The sequence below is a fragment of the Aplidium turbinatum genome, chromosome 9 (genome assembly GCF_918807975.1).
Source record: "Aplidium turbinatum chromosome 9, kaAplTurb1.1, whole genome shotgun sequence".
Taxonomy (NCBI): Eukaryota; Metazoa; Chordata; class Ascidiacea; order Aplousobranchia; family Polyclinidae; genus Aplidium; species Aplidium turbinatum.
Window position 1 is genome coordinate 3,341,234 of NC_137480.1, and position 25,384 is coordinate 3,366,617.

At 38.3% G+C, this 25,384-nt stretch overlaps 2 protein-coding genes across 5 annotated transcripts in view; one reads left to right on the forward strand and one right to left on the reverse strand.

Annotated features, from left to right (window-relative positions):
* LOC145777676 (uracil-DNA glycosylase-like) overlaps window positions 1-7,046 on the forward strand; it is a 38,467-nt gene extending 31,421 nt beyond the window's left edge. For 2 of the 4 annotated variants that reach the window (XM_082589111.1, XM_082589112.1), the window contains exon 7: window positions 320-2,601. In XM_082589111.1, the coding sequence (XP_082445237.1) occupies window positions 320-460 (141 nt within the window). In that variant the 3' untranslated portion in view covers window positions 461-2,601. Of the gene's footprint in view, window positions 1-319; window positions 2,602-6,779 lie in introns of those variants that run through there. The other 2 variants (XR_014290347.1, XR_014290346.1) reach the window with 2 other exon arrangements.
* Window positions 3,171-17,861, reverse strand: LOC145777675 (tektin-1-like). The gene is made up of 9 exons (XM_082589110.1): window positions 17,737-17,861; window positions 12,644-12,849; window positions 8,742-8,907; window positions 5,881-6,009; window positions 5,449-5,592; window positions 4,282-4,504; window positions 3,826-3,993; window positions 3,523-3,633; window positions 3,171-3,308 (listed from the first exon to the last, which is right to left on the reverse strand). The coding sequence occupies exons 2-9, from the start codon at window positions 12,831-12,833 to the stop codon at window positions 3,231-3,233; spliced, it is 1,209 nt and encodes a 402-aa protein (XP_082445236.1). The 5' UTR covers window positions 12,834-12,849; window positions 17,737-17,861; the 3' UTR covers window positions 3,171-3,230.
* Between the last annotated feature and the right edge of the window lie 7,523 nt (window positions 17,862-25,384).

Genomic DNA, 25,384 nt, shown 5'->3' on the forward strand with positions numbered 1-25,384 from the left:
ATCGCTGTTACTAACCCAACACCCGAACACATTGTTGATTGAAAATCTCACGGCTAGCGTGGAAGCCATATTGGCAAAGCGCAATATGCTCGCTTTACTAGTGGGTCCTCCGCCTTGTGACGTGGGCTGGTAGCTAAGAATGCTCCTTTTTCCGCCTTGAGTGATGTCAGTTGTAAATATTCTGTTACTTTTGAACCTTCAGCTATGAAGGTATCAATTCCTGTGTTTCTGAACTGAAAAAAAAAGTGCACAGACTCATATCAACGCTTGTTGTCGGTTTTCGTTAAAACTAAATATGTTATAATATTTTTGTCTTCAGAAGAAACACAAAGTTCTCTCATCCTCCCACCCCTCCCCTCTGGCGGCATATCGTGGTTTTTTCGGCTGCAAACATTTCTCACAAGCAAATACCTATCTAGCTGCACATGGAAAGTCTCCAATCGACTGGAATCATCTGTGAACTAATTTATTAAACTACTTTTGAACAAAACTAAATACAGCTCTTCGAAGCGTGAGCGACATCCTGACGTTCTAGGAATGGGAACTTTTCTCTGGTTTGCCGGCACAAGTAAAAGCAAGGTCTTGGCTTCTGTAAGTACGCTTCGGCTGTGTAGGTGTTTTTATAATGTTACAATATTGTCGAATAAGTTTCTTACGAGTAAATTTGAAACGTGACTTGGTTTTGTAAATTGCATGCCGAGTGAATTTTTGTACTCTTTTGTAATGTCACGTTATTTCAGTTTTTGTATTTATCATCTCCTTATTAATTGGAGTCACACAGAATCCACTGCCATTCGCTGTTTACTCACGTTGCGCTAAGTCTGCTTTGAGCTTACTATTTGAGCAATGCCATGAGATGGACAACTTTTGACTAGCTGAAAAGTGTTTCCGCTGTGTTGAATACTAAAGTCGTGTCCCGGGTTTGGCAACCTTCTCTCACTTACATTGTCTTTATCATAGGCACGTAATTTGATGGCTTCACCATTTCTATTTCTGCAGAATCTCCAAGCGCTACTTTTTAATTATTAGCGACCCCGAACCAACCCACCAACAAACCGCACCAAAGCTGCAATATTATTATTACAGTCTAATGCGTCATGCGAAATTTTTGAAATCAATAAACATCAACACAATTTATTGTTTCAAAATTTGCAACTTCTTAGTTTTATATACACGCAAATATTTTTTATCTGATTGTATCTTAAAGTTCACATTAAAGCAGGGGTTCCCAACCTTTTTTACACCATGGCCCCCCTATTTTTTCAACCTTTAGAAAAAATTAAGAAACGTCCTTATATTATTATTTTTAAAACAACCGGAAATAATTATAAAGACCATTTCATGAAGACTTGGGCAAAATGCACTAGTGTTTTTATTAAATTTTAATTTATTTCTTTTGTTATATAGTGTTGGAGTGGACTTAGAGATGACAAATTAAAAAAAAGTTATCATTTTTCAAAGTTTTCCATGGCCCCCTTGAAAAAGGCTCATAGCCCACTAGGGGGCCCAAGTTGGGAACCCCTGCATTAAAGCAACAGAAATGTGTCTTTGAAACGTTTGACTTCAAGCGACTTTCGCTGTCATCCACACATGCTGCATAGCGTAGAGAGGTTATGTCTTTTTTACACAGTGGAAGTTTTCTGCAGCCCCAAGAAGCGAGGACTTGAAATCATTGTTGTGCTTGGTTTCGTGACTTGTGGCGCCGTTACAACTTACGCTGTTACAAGTCTCTATCACGAGGTTTGAAAGAATGAATGTTTTTATAGCGAGACGTTTTGTTGCTTTGGTAAATTTTGACATCACCGTGTACATGATAGTGAAAAGGGATTTCACCAGCATGAGAAGAAACCAAATTTATGCCCATAGGTTGTGCCTCAAATGTTGGTATGTCTTCGTAGATCATTTTGGTACGTGCTTCTGGAAGCAGGGAGTCAAGTCGTATACTTGTGGCGTGGATGTCGCAATAACAGCATCTGGACTGGAAGCCAAACGCTGCCGTCCAGATGAGGACGAAAAGGATTGCCACGGCGGTTTTAACGCCAAATTTAAGTAAATGAGCGTTGTTTTTTTTATGGATTCTCAGGTTAAAATATGGCACGGCTATGGTAGTAATCATGCTTTTTACAAAATCAGCCCACAATGCAATATTATGAAAAGCATCATCAAGATTCGGAAAAAGTTGTCTTTTCAAACCTGATGTAGGCTATCGGAAATAGGCTACCGCGCATTGATAAACAGAGTTTTTTGACGGCAGCGTTTGGCTTCTAGTCCAGATGCTGTTATGGCGACGTCCACGCTTGTGGTTAATTTGTAAACAAATTTTGTATGTGAAAACCGAGCAGTTGCTTCTGTTCTGAATGAGAAATAAGTCATTGCAACGAAGCGAAATGGTCTCTTAATTTGGAAACAGTTTTGATTCCCAGACAGGTGCAGCCTCTCGTGACTACGTAGGAAACTTGTGGTGCAGTCTACGAAGCCGCCAGATCAATGTATTCTCGTTCAACAACGTGTTCTCACGTTAGTGCTGTTCACTCGTTCTTTTTATACAACTTTCGTTTCGCTGTTCTATCTCTTTCAAAATACAACACAACTGCCAGTCGTGATAAACGCGTGTGATTGGTTGAAGAAAGTACAGACAGGTACGCACAACATCGAAGGTCTATCATGGAGACTTTCCTGATCAAGGCTTCCATGATTTGAAGTGTTCACGAAACTGCTATCACGGACCATGGTTTGTGTTAAATGTACGCATTTGGCACTGGAACAACGCAAGAGTTTTCTCACATGCCCTGTAAACAGTCCCATTGTCTACTAATATACGATGCACTTGAAAGTCCGTCTCTATACAACCGTGCGTCGTCGATGCAATAGATACCGAGTCTTATGAAATATTTTTCTATCTATCACAACAGGAAGTAGCTACATAAACATTGACCGACTCCGGTGGAGCCAAACGAGCTCTCATCGACACCTTGAATATTCCGAATAAAGCAGTTTCTCCGTGATGTAAAAGTTCTTCACAAATAAACTCAAGAATACAACATAATTAAGGCAGATATCGGTATCCTTGCTTAAAAAAGCACGAGTTGTTTGTGAGAAAAATGGTCTAGATTAGATCAACAGCAAAAATGTGCAATTCTGTTCAGTGATAGCCTACCTAGAGGGTTAGCTCTGCGAATTATATTTAATTATATAATACAAAAACTGAGCAGAGAATAAAAAAAGAATAATCAGAAATAGTTGATTGAGATGGCTTCTCTAATCCTCATACATTCCACTTCGTCAATGTACAAGGAGTTTGCTTTGACCTGTAAGGTTTCAAGAAGATGGCGATTAGTTTGGAAACACTTCTAAACTATACAAAATAATATAAAATTTGTAATAGCTTGAGGGCTTTACGCAGATTGAGGTTGGACAAAATAATATTGTGCAAATCTCCACAGTTTCGGCATTCACATATTTTAAGATTATTTTTGATGAAATTTTTTCGAAATTTTGTAGTCACTGAAGAGAGACGATTACCTGAATGTCTTCTTCCAGAAGAAGTTGGTTCCGGGTGAGCGCCTTGAGGTCGATCTCCGACTGAGCCAACGTGCTCATTAAACTGTCAATGCTTCGCTGGATCTCATTGACCTAAGACGGGCACAAAAAGGTTAAACATCGATCTGTCCTGCAATAGATTGAGTTTCGCTTTTAGCAGCATAATCGTTGTTTACTTCACAATGTAGATCTTGTATCTACATTTGTGAAATTGATTCAATATCAGTAAGAAATGAGCAGATAAAAAGGCGGTGCCGATAACAATGCTCCAATCGTTCAACCTACCTCAGCAATCAAGCGATACTGCACTGGATCTCGACACAATTCCACGTTCGGCCGAAGCGTCCTTTCACCGAGCCTGCTCTGTGCGACCATCATCGGTCCATTCTTGTCGGCGATTGCCTTGTTTAGTTCGATGATGTTCTTCTCCATTTCACCAATTTCTCGAAGAACCTGGCGATGTTGAAATATATGGATGCCGTCAGGTATAAAGCAAGCTATCAACGCAACTGTTTCAAGGAATGAGAACACTTCACTGTTATCAGAAACAAACACGGTTACTTAAAATAGCCAATGATCTCTTAATCAGGTAGCTTCACGGGAGGCTTAGTACAATAGTTACTATACAAGTAACTAACCTAACAAGCCTAAGCCAGTAATCAGAAGCGTAGGTCTACTTGAACGGATCTTACGAAATGGACAACTTGCTAATTTCTTATTTGGAGAATTTGACATTCTCACCTTGTCAAGATGTTTTTCAAGTTTATCTTTTGCCAATTTCGTTTCGGCAATCCTCTCTCTGAAAGCAAGATTGACAGCTTTGCATTGAGCTATCATGTCGTCAGCCGTTTGCTTCAAAGTCCCATCTATGGAGGCTCGCAGGGCCACCGAGCTGTTGCGCTCTCTTTCAGACTTGTCTATGTTGTTGTTGCTGAAAGTAGCCCACTCCTGCGGAGTAACGGAGCTGCAAAGAAAACAAAATGCCAGTAACAATACCAGTGCTTGGAAGTATGCGCAGTCAGTTGCGAGAGAAAGGGCAGAATAATATCAGTTGACAGTGTTTTTTAAGGTGTTTTGGGGGACCGAAACGGTCCCCCAAATTTTTCCAGCGGTTTCCCAAAATTTGGACTTGCAACTACAGTAGAAAAGTAATGGTTGTTTCTCGCTATGTCTTAAGCAAATATGGCTATTTTTTGGTATTTAAATGAAACACTTGCGGTCTCTTAAAACTACTTAGCGGTCACCCAAACCAAACCTTAAAAAAAAACTGTCAGTTGACATTAGAAACAAGTTGTGGCAACAAATCTGATGCATTTTAGATGTAACTTTTGGAGTGTCAGGTTGGTTTTTAAATGCTCTGCGATCTGATCTCAAGAAGCAACCCACTTGCTTTCAAATTGTTTCATGTAGTAATCATACTAAAAGTCTATCATTTAGTTATTATGTTGATTTGAATACCAGAAAAGCTCTTTGAAAGTTTTTGGAAGTTTCAAAAATCTACAGAGGTATTGAACTACCGCCTTAGAATCAGTTACCGAAGTTGACGAAATATATTCAACGAATTGCAACATGTAGATCTTGATATAGACCTAACACAATCACGTTTGACCAGAAACGTATATTGTTGTGGCAGCCCTGGCAGCACATCTAATTATATGAATACTGATAAGAAAACACAACAAATGTTTGAAAGTTGAACCTCCTTCCAGCTGTACAAACGAATAAATAGCAAGATTAAAAATACTGTTTCTACTTTGGCCGGGTGTGCGCTTGAGGAACGTACTTCAAAGTTAGCTCTCCATTCAGCTGCACCTAGTGAATAGAATAATTCACAAACAACAACATTTCACCCGGAAGCAAGCCTTCTGTCCAAGTGGTAAACTTAAATTCAGTTACAAAGCATCTTACTTCGGTTCAATCTTAACGACATTGGCTCTAAATCCGATCCCTTGGCTGTTATTGTGGAGTTCGGCACAAAAATCATCGATGTTTTTCGCTGTGACTTTATCTTTGAGATCTTTTTCTAGGTAATATTTTGCAGAGCGATTCAACCTGAAAACATTTTTGACAATTGTAGCAAGACGGCGGTTGATGCGTTTAAGGTGAATTTCTGTTTCTTTGTTTGCAGTAAAAAGAAGTATACGGTATAAGAATCTTTGCCTAGATGGTAGGCTAACTTTTTTGCGGTGTGCCATTCGCACACAGCGGGTCATGTTTTTATACAATTTTTAAGAGTAGTGAGTAGTGCAACATATGTCCACATAGTAGCAGTAGGGCTTAGAGTAAACGTGGCCACCTAAAAAAATTCTATAAGAAAGCCATAGAATGAAGCAAACCAACCTTATTTGTTCTATCGCTTGCTCGTCGGTTCTTTTAAGCAAAGCCATGACGCCTTCAATCACCTCCACTTCTTTCAACAACTCTTTTTCAACGTTGTCGTGGACCAAGTCAATGGACACACGCCCCTCTCTGGAGACAAAACATCAAGTTAATCTACTGCTGAGCGGCAAATACCGGCAAAAATGAAGGAAAGTATATTTACAGATAGAAAGAAAGATAGTGTGTTTAGAACAAAAAAGCTTCTAGCAGGTTTCTCAGTTAGCTCGTCATGTCGTTAAGTAAGAGACAAGAAAAGAGCAATAGGAATACAATACTCCGCTGCAAAAGTACAGTACACTAGTGATTGTACTTTTGCAAAGTCATTCAAGTGATTGCTTCTTACATATGGTAGATCGCCTATTTGAGGAAGTGTCTTAGTACGGTACCAAATTGCCTTTTCAATTAGCTTTTCTCACTTTTTTTTCAAAGTACGCTGTAAGTATATAGACGACTAATTCGTTTCAAAAACGTCATTTCTATTTTTGTGATAGCTTTATTCAAACTGTGTTGCTGAAACTTTGTAAGCGAATGTAAGAATTTTTAGTAGCGGTCGCTGCTTTTGAGATAATTTCCTGTTTGCGTTATATTAGAGACAGGACAATAGATCGAATAACTTATACACAAGACTGTTTGGTCACAGGCTGTGGTGTAGCGATCTTAGGTAGCATCAGTATTCCCTCTAAGCTACGCAACTGCGCAGTAACACCAATGTTATTTTTCCAGTGAAAGTTGATTCTTGCTCCTTGTAGCAAGTTAAAAGTAAAAGAAAAACGACATATTTCAAAACGTGGTTATGACCTTGCGGTTAGAGCCATGGGAATAGCTGAGTCTTAATTTGCAAGGTATTCTTGTTTTTACAGACCGCGATTAACACAATCCTAAAGTTATGGTCGCAAGTTGAAATATGCTCAACTTTCCAAGCCTCTAGTTCCAACTGTGAAAGATGCCCCTTTACTTTGTGAAATATCATCAAGACAAAAAAGAGGTTGTCCAGGCTACAGTAATGCCATCCAGTAGAGGTTGTGGGGACACTTGGCCACGTGCTTCTCAAGACTGAGAAAAAAACATGTAACAATTTCGTGCTCGCTTTGCTCTCTCAGACGAATTGTATTAAAGTGCAACTGTACGATGACTTTTGCCGCACTTTATCTGAAACATGTTTCAAACTATATAATAAATACCAGCCTCGCCGTTACATTTTAAGGCTATGCTTATCTCAATAAAAATTATCAAAACCATGGTTTTCCACGCGCTTGTATTTTCGGCCGCATTGCTGCAATGGCGGATTGTATTGCGCAACATACCGAATTATGACGTCAGTTCGAGACAGACCTCGAAGCGACAATCGCTTAATTACAAATCCTTTCGTTATTTTTTCGTTATTAGATGTCAAGCCTATCTCAGCTAGTTTGGTCTCCACTCAGTTCGCCTTGAACTGACGTCATATCACCAGATGGCGTTGACGAGTTTACCACTTCCAGGTAGCGTAACGGAAAAGCGCTAGAGAGCGTGGGAAAAAGGGCGGTTTCTTGGCTGTGCGCCTCAATTGTAAGGAAGTGAGTTTTTCAACCGGTACCGGATGTCTTGGTAATAGATTCTAGCCAAGTTAGTTCGATTGTGCTATTGCACTTTAAGCCGGTTAGCCTACATACGATATGAGTGCTATAAATCAGCAGCGGATTCACGATCTAACAATTCTGTGGTGTGGCACAATGAGAAAAATGGAATTTTCCGAAGTAAAAACACTCAACAATAATGATGCTAACAATTCAATTTACGTCTTTCGGCGTTAATAGATATGTGAGACGAAGTGTGTCTTGTACAATATTGGGGAAGGTGGGCGCCTTGGACAGATTTTTAACATCTTACTGCTACGTGCATATCCTAAAAAACACAGGTAACTGTTTGTGCACATTGTGTTGCAAAAGAAGAAGCCTGGGAGCATAGTTTGTAGCTGTGGATGTAGGATGTGGTGGACTGTGGATGTAGCGCTGTATAAATGTTATTTTTATTATGCCCTGAGTAAAATGTTGTTAGAATAGAAGAAACATTGGGTGGGATTAGGCTACACATCAAACCTAGAAAAAAGTTATCGTTTAATCTTCTATAGCTAACTGCTCTAGGCTGCTGCTGAGCTGAGTCGGAGTCTGCCTCGCTTTCTGACCTAGTCTTGTTCTGAAACGATCCCTGTTCCATATCTAGAAAGCTAAAACCTCAATTGCTAAGGTAACATAGATCAGTAATCAGTAGATGTAACAGAAAATATATTTCGCACTGCGTTAGTGCATCGTCAGGTCAGATCAGAACTGACGATGCACTAACGTAGTGCGAAATCTATTTTCTGTTACATCTAGGCTACTGACTACTGATCCCTGTTACCTTAGCAATTGAGGTTTTAGCTTTAATCTTCTATACAAGAAAAGCCACAAGTGTCACTGAAGACAAACAAAATGCATTAGTAGGCCTAGATGAAAAATTATGTCGATTGTGTTGTAGGCTATAAGCAAGCCAAGAATAGGCCTACAGCCGAAGGCGACATAGCCAAACTGAAATGTTGAAAAAAAAAATTTCTCTCCGATCAATAAAAAAGCGTCGTTATAGACCTAGGCAAACTCTCGTTATAGCTAACAACAACATAGGTGAACTTTACAGCAATAAATAATAGCCTAATTTAAAGCTCACGCAGTGTAATGAATTATGCAATGCATATGATAAATTAAGCCTACCATCACACGTTTTGCTCCAACGAAGAACACTAATAAAGGTTTCATAAATTAAAGTTGAAGACACTGAATTTATGAATAAATGAGATATAGCGATACCTGCGCAACAAGCATTCCTGAGTGATGGCGAGAGGCTCTTCGCAAGCTGCAAGTGCCTTTTCCACTCGAGCTTTGTAGTTGAGCAATACGTCATTTTCTGCAGTAAGCTCACTCAGCTTGAGTTCCAACTCGGACTTCCAAAAGTCAATGTCTTCTAAGCGTTGAGCTAAATAAACAAGAACATTAATTTATTAGTAAAAGAGAGTTCTATCTTGCAGTACTGGGTGTAAGGAAAAGACTGAGCAGCTAATTGTGTAGTGAGCAGTGATGGGCATTATCGGCGATAATTTATCGGCGATAATTATCGGCGATAAATTTTTATCGTTTATCGTTATCGCTTAATTATTTTTTCAGTTATCGTTTATCGTTATCGCCAAAGGCAATATTTGATTATCGCCGATAATTAATCGCCGATAAATTTTATTTCGGATCAACACACAAGTGGAAAGACAATGAAAAGTAATACTTTTACTAGCCACCTAGTTCATGAAACTAAAATTAAAACCAGTTCATCTTCAGTGCGTGAAGTGTGTGTGTACAGGTCGTTGTCATGGGAGGGGCACGCCCCCTGCAGCGACGGCCCTGACAACACAATAATTTTTAGAGTTGCAAATTGCAATGCAATGAAATGCATGCAACAAGTCTCTTGTTGTTTTGCTGCAATCGGCAATCGCGAGTGAATTTTACAATTAAAATGTAAGCGCACAGGCGGTACAGATTCCTTTGAAGCGAAGCGAAAAAAATTGGCAAGTGGTTTATGAAAGTGTCGCAATACGAGGCCGCTTTTACATCGGAAACATGGTCTTTCGCACCACCATCACTGAAACAAGTCATTGCAGAATATGATATTGCTTGAAGCATTTGACATGCAGACCGACATCACACTTTTTGCATCTTGTAGTAGTTTTTGCATTACAATAGGCGCATCGAGTTGCGTGGTAAAATTATGCTAAATACAGTATAACCTTTCTCATTTACCTATGCTGCATAGGTGGCCGGTCGATTGGTCGAAAGACATTTGGTCGACAGTCATTTGGTCGACAGACATTTGGTCGACAGGACGTTTGGTCGACAGACAATTGGTCGACAGACATTTGGTCGACAGGACATTTGGTCGACAAGACATTTGGTCGACAAGACATTTGGTCGACAAGACATTTGGTCGACAGACATTTGGTCGACAGACATTTGGTCGACAAGACATTTGGTCGACAGGACATTTGGGTTACAGTTAGGGTTAGGGTAGGGTTAGGGTTAGGTTAGAGTTAGGGCTAGGGTTAGGTTAGGATTAGGTTAGGGTTAGGTTAGGGTTAGTTAACGTTAGTTAGTTGTTAACCCTAGGGTTAGGGTTAGTTAGTAGGGTTAGTTAGTTAACCCTAACCCTAAAATGAATCGTTCTGTCGACCAAATGTCCTGTCGACGAAATATCTTGTCGACCAAATGTCTGTCGACCAAACGTCCTGTCGACCAAATGTCTGTCGACCAAACGTCCTGTCGACCAAATGTCCTGTCGACCAAATGTCTTGTCGACCAAATGTCTGTCGACCAAACGTCCTGTCGACCAAATGTCTGTCGACCAAATGACTGTCGACCAATTGTCTTTCGACCAATTGACCGGGTACCGCTGCATAGACGAGTGGTGACAGCGCTGGAACGGCAATCGAAAGGGCGCCGGTTCGACACCGCTCATGAGCATACAGTTGCGTATCGAGTTGCGTGGTAAAATTATGCTAAATACAAGTGGTTTAATACAAGTGGAAATAACCTTTCTCATTTACTTATGCTGCATGGCCGAGTGGTGAGAGCGCTGGAACGGCAATCGAAAGGGCAGGACACTTAAAGGCATGCCTGAAGGTGGACATGAAGATTGGCTTCCTTGCCTTCCCGTCCACTTAATCTAAATCTTCAACCACCGGGCGTGAACCTGAATACGACGATGATTTACCTATGCGACATAGCCAACGCTCAATCAAATATTTTTATTTCCACTAATAATACAGTGCCTATATTGTAATTCTTATTTCAACAACTCAGCGTTCTGCCATTGTTTGATGGTGTTCACAAAGAAAACAGAAAAATTTATCTGAGATTATCAGTATATTACGATAATTATGTTATTGTTCTTGAACAAACACGACTAATTTGACAAGTTTGATGGATTTCACAGTATGCATATTTTTACTACCAATAACGCTTAAGATTACTGATAAATTTTCAAGCATTTTGCGTTTTTTGGAATTTTTTTAATTATTGCTGACTTTGCTGTAAACAGCCCTTTAAGCAGAAAGCAAAATACAAAGTTTGAAATTTTTTATGGTAGTTTCATTTGATTTAATTATTTTGCCTACTGCACGTAAGCGGCAGTGTAACCCAATTGATAAAAGCATCCAACTGGTATCTGAAGGTATAATTATAAGCACGGCGGTTACCTCAGTGGTTTGATTCTGGATCAAGAGGTTGAAGATTGATACCTACTGCCGCTGTTGCGATTCTATTCATGCATAACTTACAAAAAGTTTTGTCCCTTTACAGTATATTATGTTCGATTTTTCGTCATGTTGATGAAAACAGTTCGTGCTGCATGGGATGGGGCAGCGCCAATCGAGAAAAAAAATTATCGTTATCGGACATTATCGGCGATAATTTATCGTTTATCGTTATCGCTTAACTTTTTTTTGATTTATCGTTTATCGTTATCGCTTTAGGCATTTTTCGTTTATCGATTATCGTTATCGCTTAACTGAAAAATGAGTTATCGCGCCCAACACTGGTAGTGAGTAGGTTTATGGGTGTTTCTGCAACCACAACACGCTAAGAGCAGACAAGGCTTGTTGACTAAAACAACTGTTTGTCCCAGATCAGTCTTTTCACAGCCAATTGAAAATGCATTTAGGCTAATAAGACTTATTAAATACTGTTTATTGCATAATGACCTTTGTACACAGGCCATGAAAACACGCAGCTTAAAATTTAACTGAAGGCCGATCTGTTAGTAGCCACATTCACACGAATAAGGTGATAGTTTGAGTGCTAGTTAATAAACATAGTTTTTGTGTGATTCTGAGTTACTTTAGTGCTATTGTTATCATCCAAATAACGTAGGCTACTAGATTTTGGCACTTGGGCTGGAAATCTAAAAATACGTCCGGCAACACTGGTCCTTATTCAATCTTATTCATCTATTTGAATAAGGACCTTCTGATTTCACTTAGGGTGACACAGGCTGTCAAGGGTTTAGAGATTAATAACTATATTTGATTTATTAATTTAATATATATGTACATTTTTGGCTCAATATTTGTTGATTAGAGTAACCAGGCGTTTCAATCACTTTGCTCCTAAATGAGAAAAATTCAACAATTTCAAACTAATTAGAGCTACTCTAAATGAAATATTTTGATCAAAATAAAAAATTTCACAGAAAAAAATTGAAATGAAATCAAAATAAACAATTTTATACTAAAACAAATTATATATTTATGAAAATGTGATACAAAAGCATGTAAAAGCAACTTAATTGATTCATTCTACTAGTCGTGGGAAGATGATGTTGTTATTGACTTCTTTTATGAAAAAAAGTCAAACAACCTGGATAAGTTGAAGTTCACTTCATTCGATATGACGATGTAGCCTCCATCTGACTACCTGGCACTGCCAACAAAATCAGTGCTAACTTGGAAACGTTTCCATTGAACAAACACCTTGCTGCAGCTTTCACCTTTGATACTGCAGAGTGCAGGCATAGCCTTGCAAATAAGCATATATTTTCTCATCTTGTAATTATTAAGCAAAATACTGGCATCTAAAAATATTATCATTTCAAACACTATCTTGAACATATCAACAGCATTTTAGGCAAACTTCATTTTCCTTGTAAGTTTCAAATATAAAATTAAACTTACCAAACTTTTTATTGACATCTTTTTGACTTCTTTGTGTTGTTTTTTCAACTTCATCAATAAGTCGAGAACTCTCATCAATAAGTCTCTCGGTTTTTGTGCGTAGAGTTTCAGCATTTTTGTATTGAGTGGAGTTCGATGTGTGCCATTCAGGTGGAGTAAACTTAGGTGGAGCTTGTACTAACTTAGCCATTATCTTTAAAGGTAACCTAAATGCAAAGTGTAAGTTATGTTTATTGTAAGACTAAATTTTGGAAATTCCATTCAGCAACTTAAAAACATACCGTCAACCAGGGCTACGGTACTTTGAACACTTTTTTCACGTATTTGCTTGTATTTTCACGCCTTTTTATGCTAGAAAGCTCAGATTTAGCCAAAACTGGGGCTGTGTGTAAACGCTCAAGGAGGTGTAAGCAATTTTTAAAAAAGTAAAAATTTGGGGCTTTTTTTGCCAAATTTGTGGGTGTTCAAAGTTAGGGTTGGGGTATGCTATCTTTGAACACTCACTTATTATGCATATTTTAGGCCCTAATTGAGCAGTTTGTTCAATCTTATATGTCATGTAGCATTACTTTGAACAAGTTTTGCCATTTGAAAAAGTTTCATGATCAAATAACTTTTAAAAAAGTCAATAACAAGCCTCCTACACCCCCCCCCCCCCCCAGAAAAATTTCTCCAGGACGAATCTCGTAATATTGATGAATATTATACTGCCCTGGATCATGAAGCAAAACTTCACATAATGTAATCATAAAGCAATAATTACTACTTTTCTTGCAAGGTTTAATAAATCACAGAGCAAATGGTATTAAATTTAATCACGTGAAAAAGCAGTTGTATACAGCGATCGAAACACTGAAATGACAACAAACACAACAGTTCATGCCATGTGCATGAGAAACATGACGCAAACGAACAACCTCAATACAGCCACATATTAGGGCTACTTTGAACATCGCTATATCACAGTGGTGTAGTCCAAAGAAAATGTTCGGGCTACTTTGAACACTGTTGAAAGTTAGGCAACCTAAACTAAAACAGTGATGCAATCCAGAATTTTCGTAATTACAAGCGATATGCTCAACACAAATCCAGTTTTCAATATTATCCTCAACATGCTAATAAAATTGAAACCTTTTTCTAAAAAAACTGGGTCAAAAGCTCTTTTACTTTCCAAGATCGGCATAAAAGTTTCCAGCCTACTTAAAGCTGTTATCTGGGGGCAAAAAATTCAAATTTCCAGAAAATATTTTCAAAGCAGTTTTTACTATCAACAATATTATTATTTTGCCACTTTCGGAAAGGACAATTAATAACGATCATTTGATGAAGTTTTCTGCAAAATGCAATTTAAAGTGTTTCATTTACAGGCCTTAATACAAAGGGTAGTCGGATTTTTAAATTAGTGTTCAAAGTTAGACTACCGTTCAAAGTAGCCCTGGTTGACGGTAGCTTTCAAACTAAAAACAAAAAATATGAAAGTGCAAATGCAGTGTACATTTTGAGATTGCCAAAAATGTTCACAATCACTATCTTTACACAGCAAGCAATTCAACAACCCTTTCTTGCTTTACCGGTACCATTCTAATCGTTTTTTTTTGTTTTTTCAAGGTATGTTTGTACAGTGATTCCATTGAATTCCATTCTTAAGGTATTAATCATAAATCTCTGCTAAAAACAATCTCCTAACTTTCTATATTACTTCCACATGTCGGCTTTTAAAAATGGCTTACAAACCTAATCAATACGTGGATGACTTTAATTGTTTCAAGAAATTTACTGAGTGAATTATTTATGATTATTGCCAGAGAGAACAACACAATACCATTGCATTCAAAGAAATCATATTTATAACTAGACAGAGTCCAAAGATCAACAGTTCTGTCAAGAGGGAAGAATTATGTCACCAAATCTATTAACCAATTGATTCGAGAAAATGCACAGTGATAATGCATGACAACACACAAACTCAACATACAGCAGCCTTAAGTAAGCCAAAGAAAAGAACCGCATAAAACAACATCACACCAATTTAAACAGTACATGATGCAATAAAATGTTATAGTACATGATTAGGGAACGGTGTTCCGAAAGTTATTGCAAACCACTGCTACTCCAATGAACCTACAACATCAAACTAAGACAGGTCGTTTGCATCATTCTTTAACACCAACGTTTTGTATGACAAAAGTTTTATCTTCTTCATACTCCTAATGAATGGGTTTATGTACAGTGGAATCTCTAGCAGACAAACTCTCCGGATATGAAAGGTATCTCGTACAAGGCTTAAGCATGTGTCAAAATGACTAGGTATCTGAGAAATCATTTCACTTACAAACCATGTTTGTACAAAACAAAAAACCACAAACATGCCAATGAATCTATCATTCACTTAGGGAACGTTCAAATATTACGTAACGCTTTTTTCCCGAATTTTTGACCCCCCCCTCCCCCATGTAACGCCAACGTAACGCTTTTTTCAATCCCCCCCTTCCCCATGTAACGCTTTTTCACTACGAATTCAGCACAAAAAACTACCATTCCGTACTCGAAAGCGTTACGTAACGTTTTGCTTGAACCCCCTCCCCCCCGATGTGACGCTAACGTAACGCTTTGCATAAACCCCTCCCCCTCAAAGGCGTTACGTAATATTTGAACGTTCCCTTATAACCTATCCCACTAGTTATAGACTAGTCTATGTGAGTAATTGCAACCATTTTTTTTTCAAGGACCTCTGAAAATTGTATTTGTTAACATAAACAGTTACTATTTTTATATTAGAATAATAAATATTTTCATACTGTACTCTTAAGCATGTAAAAATTTGGTGGTACCGGTAGTGTTGTGTGTACTAAAGTTACAATTGCAAATTTTGTGATTGCTGTTTTATATCCAAAATGCGTCCAAACACCACTGTCATTCTGGTGGAATAATTCTGTGCGAACCACCTAATAAAATGGTCGGTAAAAATGCGATGACACCAGCAACATGCTGACCTTGATGAAAGCACTTTTTGTTGACATACCAGTGTTTATTTTTATGCCGCTTGAAAGTCAGAACACTATTTTTAATTTTTTTTTATACAAAGCAGAGTTTTTCTAAAAACGTAATTTTAAAACCAAAAAGCAAGTCACATACTGTAGTTAGTGTAAAAACATAAAACTTACACAAGTTGTGGTAACATTATAAATTGCTAAAATAAATTGCTAAAAATAAATTGCTAAATTTGGTTTTGTCAAATTATTTTCAATTCCAAAATAGTTACAAATTTGTGGAGTAGAGGTAGTAGACGCAATTACCACGATGGTCGCAAATATGCACATCAACCCTGCACAAAATCTGTGTTTTGGCAAGAACGTTAAATTCTGATTCTCGGTATAATTCATTGTTCCATTGATCATTGTTCTCCTGATTGTTACGTTTACTAAACAGGTACCTCGGGCCTGTAATGAAGCATCTAATAACTCTTGTGAGTCTTTAAAAAAACATAAAAGATAGAATAAATTGTGAGATCCATGAAAAGAAAGTGCAAGTAGGAAGTAGACCATGCAAAAAATATTCAAACTGAGTATGAAATTACAAAAGTATCTTGAGTTCAAAATTTCAAACTATTTGCTATGATTTTACAAAATACGGTCAAACTTTGAGGAACTTTCACTTAAATAAGACTAAAAGTAAATGTCACAGAGACACCTAATTTAGCATATTGATTCCATAAAAGATAACGTTTTGTTTAGGAATAAGAATTTTTAAAGTAGAAAGCTCAGAAATAATTTTATGCAAATATGAACTTGTTTTATCCAATAGGGGTCCATGTCAGCCAAACAAAAGAACTACCATAAATCTGCTTCTGTTACCACATTGAGCCTTCTAGGAAAGACACAGCCGACATAGCCATAAGAGCAACTAAAATCAAACATGATGTTGTCATGTTAGATCACAAAAAAGTTAAATATTTTTCAGCACAAAAACTTGTTGTCCCTAGTCCTAATGGTTTGTTTGCTGTGCAGCAGAAACAGGCATAAGCTACAGGCCTGATTGCATCAGAATCAAACCAATACCGGTAGTTGTACAATGCTTTATTTTGACAGTTACATTTATTCTGTTTGTTTTTGCTGTTGATACCAAATAAATTGACTTGACTACATGTTAGCTATCCATGCTGCATGTGAGGAATCTTAAAAATGCTTTTTTACCGTATGTTAAATCTGCACCCAAGTATTGCAATAAAATATCTAATATACAGCTGAAAGCCTTTAACTTAAAAATAAAATGTGTATACAGCATTATCAAATACACCACTATATAAACCTTGAAAGTTGTGGGAAATAGTTCAAGCAATTGAAAGTCTTTCTAGGTTGCATTCAGTTCAGTTCAGTTGTTTTTTTATTTCTGACCATCATATCAAAACAATACACGTCAACATAGCAAAGGTCGAGAAAAAGGTAGAAGCGACAAAACGCGAACGTTAAAAACGTGCTTGTGACCGAAGTAAGTTATTGAGTTGAAAAAAAATTTGGCACGGTCGCAACACCTTCAGAAAAATTTAAGATATACAAAGAAAATAAAAAAAAAAGAAAATGTTAAAAAAACAAAAACAAATAAATTTAGGCTATAGCTTTATTAGCCCACATGGCTTTAGCTGATATATTTAAGATCAGTATGGACAGTTGCTATGAAGATCGGCCATGGTGCGTTATCAAGAGTGCTGATGGTCTTAAGGGGAACACGTCTTGATGCGTTTAGCTCATAGCAAGAAGAGCAAGGCAGGCAAAGAAAACCCCACAAAGAAATCCTACCACGGGCAAAGCCATTTCAAGCGCAACGCACCATAGGCCTTGCACGACTCACAAAATAGATAGGCTATAACTTGACGACACTGAAAACAATGACAAAAACAAATAAAACAAACTAGCAAAAACAACATCATCATCTTGCGGAAATTCAATTTTACCCAAGGAAGTTATGTCTTGCAGATATCAAGCGTGCTTTGATAAAAGTTGCGTTGATAAAGCGTTGATAAATTGCTATGTATTTTGCATTGGCCTTGTGATGTCTATTACATTCCTTACAATATCATTAAATTCAATACCTACCACACGAATACGATGAGCAATGAAACTTGATATTCAAAACACAGTCATGTTTCTTTTGTTTCGAGCCAGTTACCTTTAAAGTGCTCTTTAATCTTTAAATCTCATTAATTGCTGGGAGGAAAACCTGTGTCAATGCGTTTCCTAGCAACAGTTTCTTAACAACTTTAAAGGGAATGTACCAAAAATCGAAAAAGGGAAATGATGGAATATTTTTTACTGTTTACAATATCAGCATCTGTGCGAGTTGAGTGACCATGTTGCACACCAACAGTTAGGCCAAGGACACAATTACAAGTAGAATCTGGAAGAAATCTATTGAGAGCCAATGTAAACATTTTTATATTAGTGAAAAGGGGCCCGTGTCTATAGCCTATTTTGCTTGCACTCAAAGTTTTAGTGAGTATTTCATGGCCCATTTGTCCTCGCATCAAAATGCATAATTTTTAAATTATCTTAGTTATTTTACTATGCTGCAATTTATTTTGTCAGCTTATTAGGTTACACCGTCTGGGTTTCCTCTCAATCTCATGATTGCTTAATTTTAGGCTTCCACTTTCGAAAACAAAACAACGCTTCATCGCACTTCTTACAAAACCTTTAAGAGGGTAAACACTAGTAGCCTTTTGTAAAATCTCCGAGATAAGAGGTAATTTTTTCCAAGACAAGAATTGTCTCTAAACTCTAAAATGGAATAAAGGTGGATGCAAATGCATTATAAAAACAGCGTAGGCCTACGCGGTGGTAGGCCTAGGTGCCTGCCTTTTTGGAAAGGTATTGGTTTCCAAAGTTATCCTGGGATAGTTTCAAAAGTAGGCCACCCCTCTGAACTCAGTCTCCGCTACAGAGCACATCCATAGCCTACGCCCTACAGTATGCAACCGAATCTGATTAAATTAGGCGAAGCGCTCGACTAAAGTTCAAGCGGCAGTGGTTCGGCTTTCGGAGTGTGCGCTTGAGCAACGCATTTCAGGACCGCTCTCCATTCAGCGGCATCTATGGTAGGCTAGAGGAAACAATTCCCCGGCAACAGCACTTCAGCAACAATCGGAAAACTACACTCTGCCAATCAATCTCGGTAACCCTCATCAGTGGTTACAAGCCTTTACAAGTATGAAAAACTACAAGGAATAACCTATCAAAGCTTTGCCAGTCCGAGGATAAAGATTCAACACCAACCAGCTGCGCTATGACTGAGATACAGAATTATAATTGGAAACAATTCTCCCTGATTACTGTAAATATAGCCCATAGGCCTAGCTGCTTTTTTACAGAATGTCAAAAAGGCGCAAGGAAGTTTTCAGGGGGTAATATATTGTAGCCTACCCTTCCCTTGGTTACGCCATTGATGTCACATGCCTAAAAGGTGGATTCTATCCAATAATTGGTTCAAAAGTAATAATGAAAAATAATTCCTATGTCATCAAATATGATTTTAAAGTTGACATTAATTTTAAATTAAAATTTTTAACTCCAATTTTAATAGAAATGTATCTTGATTAGGTGGCCGAGTGGTTAGCGCGTTGGGTTCGCAGTCAAGAGCCTGCATGTTCGACTCCAGCCACCCGCACTTGCTGTTGTTTCTCTGGGCAAGAAACTTTACAATAATTGCCTCCACCCAGTGATCGATTTCAAGTAATGGGTAGTACCAAATTTAAGTCATAAGTAGAGTAGACAACCGGAAACAGACATTGCAGTCGGCTGCAGCGTGGGTCAGGTGTACGTCGGAAGGCGCAGTGATGTACGCGCATACAAAAAATATTGACGCCGTCAGCGTTAACGCAAACGTTCGAAAAACCATACGTTGTATGCGTCAACGCAGCTTGTAAAAAAAGTTGGCGGCGTCAGCGTCAGCGCATACACTAACGTAAACTAATTTTGTTTGTTAGGTGCCAAACATTCACACGGCATAAACCACTCGAAACAAACAAGTTTTATTTTGAATTTCCACGAAGAAACACAAGCATCTGAAAGTGTTCATCTGACATTTTTGCTGTGTTTTGGTTCTAATATGTCTTTCACCATTGAAAGCATTCTTTCAACTACAGCGCTGGAAGGTATTGGCGTGTTGTAGCGAAAAAAAAATACATTAAAAAGTATGCGTTGACGCTATGCGCTAAAAAACCGCGAAAACTTTACGGCGTAGCCTCAAGCGCAAACTATCCAAAAAAATGTGGCCGCAAGCGTTAGCGTACACAAAAAGTCTACGCCGCAAGTATGCGGCGTATACGTACATCTCTGGGAAGGCGTACACAGATGCATAGCGCTCAAGTCCGCTTTCCCGCAATGCAGGATAAAGATATGACAAACAAACAAACTGCATTTGATGGTGATTGTAGTGATGATCAAAATCAATTATTAGGCCACAAAGTGGGCAGAAGCTTTCCAACAAGACAACACGCACCACATTTATACAAATGCTGTTAACAGACTTTTGACAAAAAACGTTTTTGCTAAATTGAACTAGATTTATTTTGTCACACTATAAAGTGTGCTGTTAGCGTAGGCCTATAGCCTAAGTTATATTCATATCGTTAATGTTTATATTGTCTCTGCTACTTTTTTTGACTTTTGCTACGTTGACGTGTGTGTTATTTTCGCTACTATGAACATAAAAAAAAACAACTAAACTATATTCGTAAGCCTTCCTTTAGGTGAATTTGCTAAACCAGGGGTTTCCAAACTTTCTGTTCATCGGTACCCTTTGGTCAATTTATAGATTCGCTCGTGTACCCCCAAAATTTTCTCATACTTTTGGCTTTAGAAAGTTTATTAGATATTGCAATAAATTAACAGTAGAGCTGCATTAGAAGACTGCATACATGATATTTTGTACCAATCAAAGCATACAAAGTTATTCATAACAATGTAATCCAAGGTTAAACAAACACTACAATCAATCAATCAAACGAACAATATATCGGCTGAATAAGCCCAGCAATCCTAGTTAATGTGATGGATGAGCCTGCTTTTTAGCAAAAAGCTCATTAATACGAGGTGAAACATTAGCAACAGCACAACGAAGATCATGTTCAGGTGTTTTGAGCTGTGATCTGTTTTTTGATTTGATTCCAAGTAGCACTGAAAATGTTGACTCACACAACCATGTTGATGGAAACAACAACAATGCATGAATAGCAGGTTCCGCAATCTTTTTGTACGACTTGCACATCGTAAACCAAAAATCACTTAAATTTCTCTCAGAGTAGGCCTACACATCGCGTGCAAAACCATCATGTTGGAGTTCAATCAGTTCCTCTTGCATCCCTGTCCCAGCCTGCAGTGTCTGAGCGTTCGTGGTGAAAGGATTGGAAAAGTTGCCAGAGCAAACATTTCCCCTCCACAACTGAAGTTTCGCCAGAAATGCTTTGACTTTAGCCATGAATTCACACACTGTTGGGTCTTTTCCTTGGAGACTCGTGTTTAGCATATTCTGAGCGTCAAAAATATCAACAAGGTAGGCAAGAATAAAAATAAAAAAATCATCCCTCAACGAAGTGACAAAATATTCACATTTCTTTGATTGTTTAAAAAATCCCAGCAATTCCTAATGTACCCTTTGAAAAGTCAAAATGTACCCCTGGGGGTACATGTAGGCTACCCCAGTTTGGGAACCCCTGTGCTAAACGAAGAAAACTAAAATGCGTGTAAATACCTAAAGTATGATCCCCAAGTTGCTAGTGCAAATAGGCTACATGTAACTACCTCAAGTCACCAAGAAGTAAACACGATCAAAAAAGTTGAAAACCTCATTTTTAAGAGCAGAAGCAGAGCTAAACCTCTGCCTTCTGTACGTCGGCCAGGTCTTTTTATTCACCCACTGGATGGCAGAGTGGTGAAAACGTCTGTGCAAGTTTAGAAAGGACGTTGGTTCGATACCGCTCCAGGGCACACGGATGGGCCCAGGCACAACATAGTATGCCACAATAATGGAACCACCTGACTTGATGGCTGTAGTTATGTCTCTTCGATGCTTCGTGCGTGGGTTCGACTCCCTATGCTGAGTCATACAAAAGACTTTTCAAAAGTGCTAATAAATCTTATTTTTCCAGGCACTCAGCAATGGAATGGATTCGGATTATAATGTACTCCTTTGCGTCCCTATACTACTGCATTGATGCTGTTTGATTTGTACAGTGCTGAGGAGCAACGTATTTTGCGATGGATAGGCCTACAGGGCTATAGGCCTGCAAATACAAGCATTATATTATTAAAAGTAGCCTACTACAGGACGACAGTCAGAGCAAGTTTTTTCTGAGTTGGCATCTGAGACACGCAAGACTTTAGTTTAGCACCATCTGCATTGGAAACCACACGGTTGTTCGTGGGATTCTGAGAAAAAGTAGCCTACATAACGATATGTTGTTATTAATGATGAAAAGTCTTGACCTTCAAACTTTAACTTCAAGATGAAGAATTGACTGATTGATGGATACGATGGATGGACGCGCACAATCCAGTCCATTCAGATTGACTTTTGTAAGGCAAAGTGGAACGAATCTATCATTCTGTTTTTCAGTATTCGTCATTTTAAAATGCCCAATAAAATCTGCACGTTTTAAATGGCATGGTATGTCTTGCTCCAAATGACGTCATACACTCTACTGTTGGCTGGTATTGAACTGGTAGTCCCGTGGTTGTTGCCACAAAGGGTTGTGGTTGGCAGATAAATCAACCAGCCAGGTCAATTTTCACTGTAGTCTGCATCGCAAGTAAAGAAAGGCTTGAAACTTAAACCATTGTTTGCATAACGGGCGTCATGTCTTTAAAACAAACGAGAAAATCTTAGATTTCTTTACTCAGGTACAACTTTTGTTAAATAGTCCATAGGCATAGCAAAGTGTGAACTAAACAAATGAACCTGTAGATAGGCTAATTGTATTGTTTGTAGGCCATGGGTTATCAATTGCTAAGTTCACAGTGAGAAAGTTGCCCTATGTCTTTGGGTAGGCTACTCAAAGATATTTAACGTGTGATATCTTACAGATTTATCGCAGAAAACCTTTTGATGAAAATTGTAGGATAGTTTTGTTGAAGGCCTAGATTAGACGTTGTCGATCATATGATGATATAATTTAGAAAGCTCTTTATATATTTCTATGGTAGACTACTAACTTAACTGCACAAAATACAGCTAATCTGACTGAAACCTACTCAGTAGTAGGCCTTGCAGCTCATCTGGCTTCTTCAGAAACAACCAGATGTGACATGTGAGAGGAAAGCTGAGCTGACTTATATTTCAATGAACAAACCTGTGCCTGCAGAAGAGTGAAGTAGAGTAAAATTGTTTGGTTTAGTAGCTAGATGACATAAACCCAATAGAATTTTGGGTTTGGCTAATTTCTAGACATGTGACTACTTAATGGATAATTGGTTTATCTTGTAGGCGCAAGTCGAGCTTATGATGAACCATATGGCGACCTTTATAGCCTACTAAGGCCATGACATGACAACGTGCGGCTTACAATTTGACTGAAGGCCGATCTGTTAGTAGCCAAAATCGCTAGCATAACTTGATAATTTGAGTATTAGTTAATAGATATAGTACGGTATATATTTTGTGTGATTTTTAGTTAATTTTTTGCTGTTGTTACCATTTAAAATTTTAAATAATTCACTAGATTTCGGCACTTGTTCTGAAAACCCAAACAGCGTCCAACAACTCTGGTAATTGGAAAATATTTGTCATTTTTTAAGGTAAAATTAAGAGTTTTGCATTGATTCAGTGATCAAAATTCACACTTTGGCAATTTCAATTCTTAAAACTATCATTTCAAAGGGATATCAGGTTAAATTAGCTTCGATTTCAAAATTGAAGTTAATCGGCCTTTGGTTGGCACGTTGTCAAGACCTGTGTACATTGATCGCTATGATGGACACAGCTACGATCGAGTTTGCCACTTCACAAAAGGCAAAGTTGCAACCAATGCGATTATTAGCAATATGACTATGTAAGATAGAGATAAAAATTCGAAGTGAAAAATGTCTACTTGCATTAACTAAAATGTCTAGAAACTCACGGAAACGTGTAGCCTATAGTTACTATTTTTTAACACAAAAACTAAGAAATAATTAATCGAACTAATACTTTTTTTTAAAGATCGAAATCTCTCTCTGCAAAGCAGTTTTTTATTTACCACTAAATAAAACAAAAAAAATCACCAAAGCTCATATCTTTGAATTTGTTGCCTACTGAGGCGTTAAAACGAAATTCGAAACATGTCCTGAAGAGTCCAGGCCCGTAATTGCCGGGGGGGGCTTGGGGGGGCAATGCCCCCCCAAGCTCAAAGTAAGAGATACATATTGTATTCAAATCTGTTGGGGAAGTCAAAACACTGGTGAAAATGATTCTGTTAGCACCATCAACTAATGCTTGCAGGGAGCGTTCATTTTCAGCAATGAAGCGTTTAAAAACTTGTTTAAGAACATCTATGTCTCATGACAAATTGTACAATTTATTGCTGTTGCATGTACACAAAGAAGAAGTCTCTAGCTTGAATGTAAACGATATATCAAGGGACTTCATCAATGCAAACTCTGCCAGGCAAGCTACATTTGGTTTTCCAAATGAGTAATCCCAGACCCAAGACTTTCTATATTTAATTTGTTTTGATTCTCATAGCCTATGTCACTTTGTACAATTATCTTGCTTGTTATTTTGTAGTTGTGATGTAGGCTACTGGTAGGGTAATAGTTATAGGGTTCGTCGTCGTCGTCGTCGTCTGAGCTTCTGGGGTCGAGGGTCTATCCTTTTACCACTCCAGATTTACGATGTTCCCGGACTACACTGGAAAGCTGCTAGAGAGCAGCCAGTCTTTAGTTTCATCACCCATGACGCGCAGACCTTCCACTCCGTTTGGTGGCTTGAAGATGGTACAGTCATTGATGGTGTGGTCTGCGGTCTGTTCCTCGTCACCACATTCACAGGAGGAGGAAGAAGCCATTCCCCATTGGTGCATGGTTGAGCGGAAAAGCCCGACGCCCGTACGGAGACGGTTGAGGCGCACCCATGCCTGTCTCTGTAGTGTCAGGCCGATGGGGCGTGTGTCGGTGTTATAAGGTTATTCCAGACAGATTGCACGATAATGATTTTTAAATTTAGGTGAGTTTTTTTGGCAAGGCATCTCAGGTGAAAGCAATTACAATGGAGTAGGAGGTTGGTTTTGGAAATATTGTCCATAAATATCTCTTAAAAACAAATCCATCAACATTGGATAGCTGTTAGTGTTTTTTGACGTTTACTGGAGAATATTACACCCCAAAGGGGATAAATTGGTTTGGTGGAGACCTGTACCAGACAAAGTCACGAGGGTCATTCCTGACAAAGTTGTGTGTTAAAAATATTGCATCTATTTTATTCTGCAATCATTTTGGCTGGAATTACCCATGTTTTGGCTGGAATTATCCCAATCATTCGAAATTACTGCTATCTAGCACCTTGTGACTTTATAACATATGCCGTGCCTTTGCCCGAAAAACCGCAAATTAGACTCATTGCAACTACAAATGTTATGTGCATAGCCTTTTACTTCGCAACAGCTTTTGAGCCCCCCCAAGCTAAAATGTATAATTACGGGCCTGCTGAAGACTAAGGAGTGCGGACGCATATAGCTAATTTAGTGTAGGTTAAAGTAGCCTATTGTATTTCGCC